The sequence below is a fragment of the Crocodylus porosus genome, unplaced genomic scaffold (assembly GCF_001723895.1).
Source record: "Crocodylus porosus isolate Cpor-Errol unplaced genomic scaffold, CroPor_comp1, whole genome shotgun sequence".
NCBI lineage: Eukaryota > Metazoa > Chordata > Crocodylia > Crocodylidae > Crocodylus > Crocodylus porosus.
In genome coordinates, this window is record NW_017728951.1 from 54,418,244 (window position 1) to 54,428,179 (window position 9,936).

At 41.0% G+C, this 9,936-nt stretch overlaps 1 protein-coding gene and 1 long non-coding RNA gene across 7 annotated transcripts in view; one reads left to right on the forward strand and one right to left on the reverse strand.

Moving 5' to 3' along the window:
* The window catches only part of LOC109324029, a 44,054-nt gene extending 36,546 nt beyond the window's left edge, over nucleotides 1-7,508 (reverse strand). For all 3 annotated transcript variants that reach the window (XR_002104832.1, XR_002104830.1, XR_002104831.1), the window contains exons 1-2: nucleotides 7,420-7,508; nucleotides 6,567-6,641 (exon numbers count right to left, since the gene is read on the reverse strand). This is a non-coding gene — a long non-coding RNA (uncharacterized LOC109324029). The remainder of the gene's footprint in view (nucleotides 1-6,566; nucleotides 6,642-7,419) is intronic.
* A 250-nt stretch (nucleotides 7,509-7,758) lies between these two features.
* CDHR1 (cadherin related family member 1) overlaps nucleotides 7,759-9,936 on the forward strand; it is a 96,304-nt gene continuing 94,126 nt past the window's right edge. For all 4 annotated transcript variants that reach the window (XR_002104829.1, XM_019555780.1, XM_019555778.1 and 1 more), the window contains exons 1-2: nucleotides 7,759-7,842; nucleotides 8,575-8,670. Coding sequence is in view for 3 of the 4 variants with exons in the window: in XM_019555780.1 (XP_019411325.1) it covers nucleotides 7,782-7,842; nucleotides 8,575-8,670 (157 nt within the window). In the remaining variant the exon portion in view is untranslated. The remainder of the gene's footprint in view (nucleotides 7,843-8,574; nucleotides 8,671-9,936) is intronic.

The following is a 9,936-nucleotide window of genomic DNA, read 5'->3' on the forward strand; positions in this document are numbered from 1 at the left end:
ATTGGCTTTTCTGATGGTTTCGTCACACTGCCGACTCATGTTCATCTTGGAGTCCACTAGGACTCCAAGATCCCTTTCCACTTCCGTGCCACCCACCCTATAGTAATATATATTTACTATATTTCCTGATAAAAAAACTTAGCAAATTTAATTCCCGTATTTATCCACCAAATAAACATCCTGTAGGCAGGCTTTTCCAGAATGCCTAAATAATGTGATTTGGACTGATATGGAGTGATCATACAGAATGTGGGCAATAATATTTATGTCCATATTTTCTTCCTCTGCTCAGATTGCCAACACAGGTGCTAACTAGTGCCAGTTGCAATGAGAGTGAGTTTATCATACACAGTTCTTCATTACCAGCTTGAAACAAGTCATCATCCCAAAATGGTACTACTGTATCCCATTATGGGAACTGTTATTTCAGAAATATGCTTATGAATACAAATGCCCCTTTTCCTTCAAGGAGTTCTCTTTTGTATTTCCTATAGATTATGAAGCCTAGGTCTTCAAGGACATTTTTATTCAGCCTCATATGTGTTAAGAGCAACTGTAACCAGAGTCACATGCCCCTATTTTACTCCACACTACCTTCCAGGATAAAATCTACAGTTACAGAGGTCTTGGAATAGAACCTCTTCACATAGTAGTGTGATCTATAAGACCCAGAAAAGATTGGAAAGTGCTGAGAATGGGAAGATGCAAAGGTATTTATGATTCTTTTTTTTTTCCTAGTTTCAATAAATATTTTCCAACCAGTTAAAGAAGATTCAGCTTGTTGTGTGGTAGAGTTGATCAACCCTCATAATATCTATTCTATGACAAGTTCAGATATTCTAAGTTTGTTTTAATTCCAAACTGGAACATAAAGAAAACATTGACTTAGCTTGTGAAGTAAAATTCTGAAAAAAATATTCTAAGTCAATAATAAAATGACATTCGGATTTTAACTTCTTTACTTGATATTTTTAAGATAAAATGAAAATATTTTAAATGAAAAGTCACCCCAAAATGGAAAAAATTGACACACTAAATTCTAACATTGAAATATAATGGTCTGGCCTTCTCAAAATCTATTTTTGAGTTTAGTCCAAAATAAAATGTAATCAAAATTGGCATTGTTCCACAAAACATTTTTATTTTGTTTTTGAAAAGAGAGCAATCAAACCTATACGTAGAAAATGGATATTGGTTTCAAATTTTCAAGTTCTAAATCAGAAGCCTAAATACATTTTAAAGTAAATGGGCATGTCTACACAAGAAGCTATACAGCACAGTAGCATAGTTGATTGTGCAGTAAGCATGTGCGTCTACATGTACACATTCTTACTGTGCAGTAAACCTCGCTAATCATGAGTAAATTTGCTACCTGCAAATGCAAGGTATCATGTCACAGGGACACAGGGTCAGACCAGGGGGAAGCCTCGGGCAGAGGCAGACCCCTGATCACATTTTAAAAAAAAAAAAAACCATACCTGCTGCAGGAGCCAGGGAAAGTGAAGAGGCGTGCTGCGGAAAACTGCCTGAGCTGTTTATCAGCCACGCCCATCTCCATCTGGGGCCGCGTGATGCAACGAGGAGGCGTCACCTGGTGAAGATAAAAATCAGCCCAGAAAGCGCAGGAAAGGGGACGCTGAGAGCTAGAGGACTGGCAGGGAACTGCCGGTCAGAAAGCGTCCTGCCACTGCAGTCAACAGTGGCGGCAGCTGCAGGAGCTGTAGAGGATCCCCTATCCGGGGAAGTCTGGCAGGGATTGAAGGCACCAGCAGGGAGGCCAGCGGCAGCAGAGGCAGCAGGAGCTGCAAAGGATCCCTGTGCCAGAGAAGACTGATGGGGATTGAAGATGCTGACAGGGAAGCCGGCAGCAGCAGCAACAGTGGCAGTGGCAGGAGCTGCGGGGAATCCCCTTGCCAGAGAAGCCCAGTGGGGATCAAAAGAGCCAACAGGGAGAGCTGGCATGAGAGCACTAGTAAAAGTCAATGGGGGTCGTGGCCACAGGCCAGAGACAGGTTCTGGAGGGGAAGAAGGAGACCCAGCTGAGGTGGAGGTGTGGGCCCCAACCCTGAGGGCATGCTTGCTTTGGGGCAGTAGAGGACCGAGGGAGTACGAAATACTTCCCGTGATTCGCCTTGTCCATTTTGCCCTTCCCCATCTCATTGTTCTTGTAGTCGGGGTATCAGTTTTGTTTTTCATGTCGAGTTGCTTCCGAGGCCCAGGGCTTTACGTTGGTGAAGGTATTTTGATTGTGTTTCCCTTTTTTGGGATGTTCTATTTTAGTTCCCTGTCTAGCACAGGTTAGCATAGCCCTCCACCGCAAGTTGGGGTAGCAGTGACCCCGGTCGAAGGTGGGAAAGAGACCATGAGAGAGTGTGAAGAGGAACAGTGACATCTCCTGTAGATAGCGCTGGGCATCGGAAGGGACATCTCCAAAGGCAGTGAGTCACCAGACCCTGTGTGTCCAATCAGAGCCCTAGGTGCCCATCGGGGAGGAAGGACATAGGGACCAGGAAGATATCAATGGGGAATAGCTGCTAAAGATCTGGAGACTTGCCTAGAAGATTGGTGTATGGCCAGGGTGTAGGGGAGGTTGGAGACCTGGAGACTTCCACTGGGATGCATGTCCACTCTGGAGGCACCCTCTCCCTTCACTGAGAGACCATCCAAAGTCATGGCAAGCAAGTATGGGGGACACCCCAAAGGTAATCGAGGTACCCTCTGGGGTCTACGCAAGGTTCCCTGGCAAACAAGGTCAGCTGCTTGGGCAAAGGTGGCTTAAGAGAAAGCCTTCAAATGAAGATGGGCACAATTAATAACAGTGCATTAGTGCTCATATAGATGCCTGACCAGGAAAAAATCTGCTCCTGTTCAACCAGCCACCAATGGGCAGGAGATTGCTCCCTGCCCCCAAAAGTTGCCTGCTGCCAGGGTGGGCTCCACCACCAGAGTTCAGGCAGGTACTATGTCCCTCTGTCCTGGCAGCAGGAAGCTCCAAGCTCCCCACTCCAACATCATGATCAGGAAGCAGGGACTGGGAAATCCATATGTCCCAGTGCCAGCTCCATGGTCGCAGGGCTGGTGCTGGAAGACCCTTATCTCCCAGCACTGGCCCTATAACCATGGAGCTGGCACTGGGAGATAAGGGTGTCCCAGCCGAAGCCCCATGACTGCATAGCTTGGGCTGGGAGATAAGGATCTCCCAGCCCTGGCCCCATGACCATGGAGCTGTTGCTGGGAGCTCCCTGGTAGCAGGGGCTAGGGAGCCTGTTTCACACCAAGCTCCATGATTGTGGAGCAGGGTGGGGAACAGGCTTCCCAGCCTCCACTCTATAATCATGGAGTGGAGTCTGGGAACTATTTTGCTGAGGGGCAGGTCCCAGCTCCATGCCCCATTTGGGTGATTGAGGCACCAGGCTTAGAAAGAGCTTCAGGGGTGAAGCCAGCAGATCAGGGTAGGGGGCTGGGACCTGCCCTTTCTCTGCAGCTCTTTCCAAGTCTCCTGCCCCTAATTGGCAGCCCCAGGGGAAACAGTGTAATGTCCTGGGCCCAGCCAGAAGACAGCTGTCTCCTAGCCCAGTGCTCCCTGCCAGACCCTAGGCTAGCACCTAGGAAGGGCTTAGAGCTCCCCCTGGTGGCAGCAGGGGCCCATTGCACAGCCCCAGGAAGCAGAAGCAGTTTGCTGCCATTAGCAGCAAATCTGGTCCTGCCTCCCTGCGTATGTAGATGCCTGCCCAAAAGCATTTACTCACAGGTAGTTTACTCGCAAGTAAACTGATTCCAGATCAAATGTATACACAGATGCTTCCAGTAAGAATCATTTACCCAGATGCTTTGAAAATCCAAAACAGACATTGCATTGGCCCAGATTAAGCCATTTTATCCCAGGACAAAAGTAAAGATGCTCAAACATGCATTATCATTAACCTCAGATAAATCTTAAAAAGGTTCATGGGATAAGAAGTACTATCAGTTTATCCCAGGACATCACAAAGTGTGTCTGAATAGTTATACCTGGATTGCATCATTGAATCAATGGAATAAAAGAAGCAATGTATTCAAGAGCTCACTAAACCCTCATTAGAAGGGTGATGCATGTACACACCAATCCCGAGATATTTCTGTTCTATGACAAACATAGGTACAGCTTGTCCGGGAACAAATGTGATGTCTGTTCATAGTCTAAGAGACTAAAGAGGAAGCTTCCTACCACCTTTGCTGGTAAGTTACCCTGTAAGAAAAAGGAAAAAATTCTTTGTTTTCTTTCATTGGAGTTAAACCATTCCCTCAAGACTTTTAGAATGTGACCTGCTAGGAGAAAGGAGGTGACATATGGAAAGAATCTGAAAAAACAAGACAGCAAAAATGAACAAATCAAGATCAAGCTTTTGCAAAGATATATTTCTTTATATTTCTTACTCACAGCACCATTCCCTTCAACTTCACCAAAGGCAGCATACAGGCAGTCCTCAACTTACAACATTTTGAGTTAAAACATTTCACACTTACAACGTTTATAAATTGGCACCCTGTTTCAACTTTATGACATCAGTTTTGACTTTGCAATGCTTGATCCAATAGATGCCATGCCAGCAAACAAGTTTGCTGCATTGCTTATCTCCCTGGAGAACACCTGTCCAAACTTCCTTGGACACTTTCTTTAAGAAAGCAGACAAGACTCCAGAAAACCCTGCAGCCAAGACTCCTGAGAAGACTCCAGCCAAGAACCTTTCAAAAAGTCCAACCAAGAGCCCTTCAAAAAGTGCAGCAAAGTCACCTCAAAGAAGTTCTTCCAAATCAGTATGATTACTATTTACAATAAAAATACATTAATGTGGCTATATTACTCATCTATAAGTGATTGAGTACAAAATTCTGGGGTATTTTTGGTGAAAATAGGGTATCAGACCTTGGTTCAGGAACCAATCCCCCATTTATAACATTGTTTCTTATGAGAAAATTGGTTCTGAGTGACAATGATTTGACTTAAGACATGGTTTTCAGGAACCAATTGTGTTGTAAATCTGAGGACTGCCTGCATTTTAGTTTGTTTATTGGTACTAACTACCACAGCCTGCACGGTTACACTTCCTTTTGAGCTATACATCAAGCCTCGCTTTTCTCAAGAAACCAATGTTGTTGCTGCCAGCCTGGCATTCATCTCTCCAGGTGATAGACAGGTGACATATTTTTTCCTGGACAGCATGTAGGTGATTTTGTATGTTGTTATTACTCAGCATTATTTTAGTGTTGCTGTCTTTGTGGATAAGAAAAATAATTAATATTATTAATACAACTTTCAGAGCACTCTAGAGTTACCCAGAGATGATGGAAATAATGAACTACTATATTTTTCATATCCTATTTATCATGTTAGAGGCGTACAATCCATTACAAATTTTATAGAGATGTGCAATATTCTTCACTGGAAATTGTCCCTGCAGGCCAGGAAACCCTTTTACAGGAGAATTTGGGAATGCTCCAGGACAAAGCTTCAGAAAAGAGATACTGGTGGTAAAGATGCATTCTCCCAGATTCTAGCTTCCTGGTGTCTTTGGGTGTTAAAGAAGGGGTGGATATGTGAGCGTGTGCACGCACACACACACACACACCCCGCTAGAGAGATAGAGAATTATATGTATATGCATTGGGAATTATATATGTTTATCAAGGTCTATTTCTCAATGCACTTTGTATTGTTGAAAAAGATTTAGGGTAGGGGTGGGTGAAACGGGCTGTATTCAATTTGATTTGGATTAGGATTTGGCCCGAATCAGGGACAGTGATTCAATTAGTTGATTTGGATCACTGTCCCCTATTCAATTCGGCCAAATCCAAACCTGAAGATTCAATGCCGATTCAGAGAATTGGGATTCAGCCATGGACACAGCTTTAAATGCTTTTTTCTACATACCTCGAGATACCAGGTGCAGGTCATGAATCTTTCCAAATCTCTCTGAATCAATTTGGAGGGTTCCAATTTGATTCAGAAAGATTAAAGTGTCTCCTGATTCAATTCTGATTTGGAGATTCAGCCACCAAATCAGGCTGAATCAAATCAGGTACCGAAGCTTTGCACAGCCCTACTTTAGGGGCAAAATGAATTGTTACCAGAAGGGACAAAAATATAGAGCTCCTAAGGAAGAAAAGAGGCCACCTCTACATAACATCTTCCTCCTCCCACTCTTCCTTGTCTTCTGTGGCTGCTCTATTTAGAGACAGCTCTATGATTAAGGAGGAAACTGATTAAGGAGGGAGTCAAAAGTCTTCCATTGGTTCAGTTCCTGTGTTGATGTGACTGTAGTATCTTTCTGAACCTGAAGCTGTTCCATGGTAAGATTCTACGAACTGAACAAATTCTCCATAGCACCACCAATGGAGCAACCCAGAAAAATACTTGCTGGTTGTCCTTCTAAAATTATCCATGTGCTTAAATGCTGTGCTATGGGTTAAGACCAATGGGCATGATCTAGAGAAAACAACCTTTAGACAATTAGAGGTTCATTAATTCTGTGATCGGTTGGCATTTTCTGCCTTTACTGAGAACTAACAAGAATGTTACTTAAAACCTTTGGGGATAACAGGTGTGGTGATGTGGCTCTCTCTCCAAGTGCCCTTTCTTCCCAGTCCCATTCAGTTCATATCTGTCAGAAGAAAATAAAACTTACAACACACCTGAAGAGCAAAATGATGTATTAAAATATCTTGACAAACTGTGGTTCCTTAAGTTTTAAGTGTTCTCAGTACCATATCTTCCATTCATTCAAGAAATCATTGCAAAATACATAAGTGCATTCCTAAAAAGGAAATAATTTCTCCATTAAACTGAATTTCAAGGGTACATCACAGTTCACACATGTCCCAGGAGGTATCTAAGCATTACTATTTGCCATGTTCCTCTTAAGGAGGAGCTCTTAAGTTCTACGCAGAAGTACTTTCCAGTGTGGCTTTCTTCTGCCTCCATCTACTGAATTCGGTTTTTTAAATTATTGCAAATAAAGTGCCCTCTAAAAATTCATGTTTTAATTGAATAAAACAGACAACATTGCATACAAAACCTATTTCATTGGTTCTTTCTTTGGGATACTGGTGAAAAATGCAGTGTGTTGGTCAAAAATTAACTTGCTCTAAAGAATGCATCAAAAACCTAGTAGAAATCCAAGTACTTTTTAATTAATGTCTTTAGGCAATTTCATGGACAGAAGAACAACTGAGGGCTTCTGTACATGATATTTTCTGCTTTAACAGCTGGGACAGACTCCTTTCAAAGTGTCAGTATTAAGGTATTACTGCTTACCATTTTATATATTTAAATTCTTACTTGTTAGTTTAAATGTAAAATAAATAAAAACCATATAACTTCTTAGAAAACAGAAGAGTAAATTAGAAAATAAAAGATGCATTTAAAAAACTGAACTTTACCTTCCTTCTGGCTTGTATGTTCAGGAAGTCAAGAGGGGTTCATTAGGCAACATATGTACAATACAAACAACAGACCCTTTGAGAGTGATGCTGCTTCCTCCATGCCTTGTCTCAAAAATGAGTCCCACAGTTCCCTGCAAAGTAATTGGTCTAATTAGGTGGTAGGAAGGAGCTTCTTTAAATTCCTCAGAAATTAAGACGTGTCATCCGCTTAACATCTTAACATCTGTTCCTGCCTCACACATTTCATCACCGCACCAGTCTGAAGGACACTTTCAGTCCCTTTAGACAGAAAAAAAAAACCCAAACCAAACCAAAACAAACCTTCATTCAGAGAAGAAACTGGCCCTTTCTTTGGTGGGATGAAGCATGTAAGGCATTTCACTCCATTGTTAGTTCTCTGTTCGATGCAGGTTTGCCTGGGTGAGTACAACAAATCACTTTGTCAATTAAATATATAGGATATGAAATAACCTTAAATCTTGTAATAATCCTTATTGATGTGGTAATGTGGATCTTAAATTATTTCCTGAAATACTGTTCAATGTGTAAATATTATGTTTGTATGTTTGTATATTTGCATTTTGTTTCAAATTGGCTATTTTGATTCTATAACTGTCAGTGAGTGGAATGACAACTAATTTGTTGCTTTTGTTTTTGTTTTTTTTTAACTTTGCTGTTATCTGGCAGCAAGTAAGTAACTGTTTACTTATGGCTTATTGCTCATGTAGTAGACATAATTTAAAACAATATGTTTAGACTATTGGATCAGTTGCTTACCCAATAGTAAAATGTCAAACGCACAACATAAAGGAGCTGTTTACAGTTACGGTGAGTGGCAGTGAAGGTTAATTTTGCAAGAATCAGTTTTTGAAGGTTTGAGATTCTTCAGAAGGATCCTGTGTTTCTTTTTTTTTAATTCATGTTCTTCATATGCTGGTGTATACTATACAGGTATAATTTATTTGTACAGGTAACATATCTTTATTTTGAAAGGAAAAAGTTCATTAGCGTAATTGGTTATGCTATTCACTCATATTATTCCCCCAAGGAATTGTATTTTTTTTATGCTGAGAGGCAGAGTAGGAAAAAACCAGGTTGCTGCAGTTTATTATTACATATTTTTCTTCAGGTTCTGTTTTGTTTTAATTTCAGTTCATGCAAATTATGCCCCCTATTTCTTTGATAATGGACCAAGCAGCACAAATGGGAACATGGCACTTCTCAGCCTTTCAGAGGACACATCTATTGGTCAGTATTACAGTACCTATGTTTAAATAAACTGATGCCATTTGTTGCTTCAGTTGTTAAAAAATAAGGAGAAGCACTACTGTTATTCTGTTGTAGCTACTGTTAACATGTCACCAAAATCTTGTATTGGTTTGCCATTTGATGCATTTAAATGTTTATTTTCTTTCTCCCTCACTTCATTTAAAATGACATGTTTGAATGCAAAGTTTTGTGAGGTGAGGTAATGTCTTTTATTGGACCATCTTAAGTGGTTCGGAGAGAAAAGAGACAAGCTTCCAGGCTTCAAGCATGCTTCATCAGGTCCAAGAAAGAAGCAAAGTACTGTATACAAATATGAACTGTACTGAAAGAACAGGTTTGTTGGTCACACACTGTTGATCACCTGATCCACCCAGAGCAGCACAAGCATGAGTGTTTCTGACAGATAAAATAATTTGTGGCGTTGAGAGGATTTCTTGTCAACCTAAGCAGTTGCTTATGTAAAGTAAGCATGTTGCTAATAATTAACTTCACCTTGTCTCTTCATCAAGAAATGCGTAAGACAAAGTGTACATTGAAATGTAAATGAGAGATGACAGAAGGATTTTCTTCAAGTAGCTTTCACACTCCTTATGTTTAAATTTGAAAACTTTCTGTCATAGTGATCTTTATTAAAAAAAAGTTCCATTAAGGAGAGATATCACAGAAATCAATTTTCATTAAAAAAAGTAGTTAGGGGTTTAGTGAAAATTCAAAAACAGACTTTTTAAGTTTTCAGGTGACAAAAAAAAATCTTCCTGTTGGATAAGAACTAAAAAAATGTAAAGAAAAATGTCAGCATTACAAGAGTAAAAACTTGTAGGCTTTCATAATTTATTTTCACAGGGAAAAATAATAACCAACTAGCCCAAATGTAATAATTTTATAGTAGAAATCCAGTGGCAATGAACTCCTTTCCTTCTGGAGCCAAAATACTGTACTTGGTCCCTATGTTGTGTTTACTCCTATTTGACTATAGTTTCTAGAGGCTAAATTACAAGGTTCTCCACCTTGGGAGGAAAAACCTGCAGCACCTGTATAGGCTCGGCAGTGCTATGCTGGCTAGCACTATGGATGAAAGGGACTTGGGGGTCATGATTGACTGCAAGATGAACATGAGCCTTCAATGTGATGCTGCTGCTAGTAAAACGAGCAAAATGCTGGCTTGCATCCATAGATGCTTCTCAAGCAAATCCCGGGACGTCATTCTCCCCTTGTACTCGGCCTTGGTGAGGCCGCAGCTGGAGT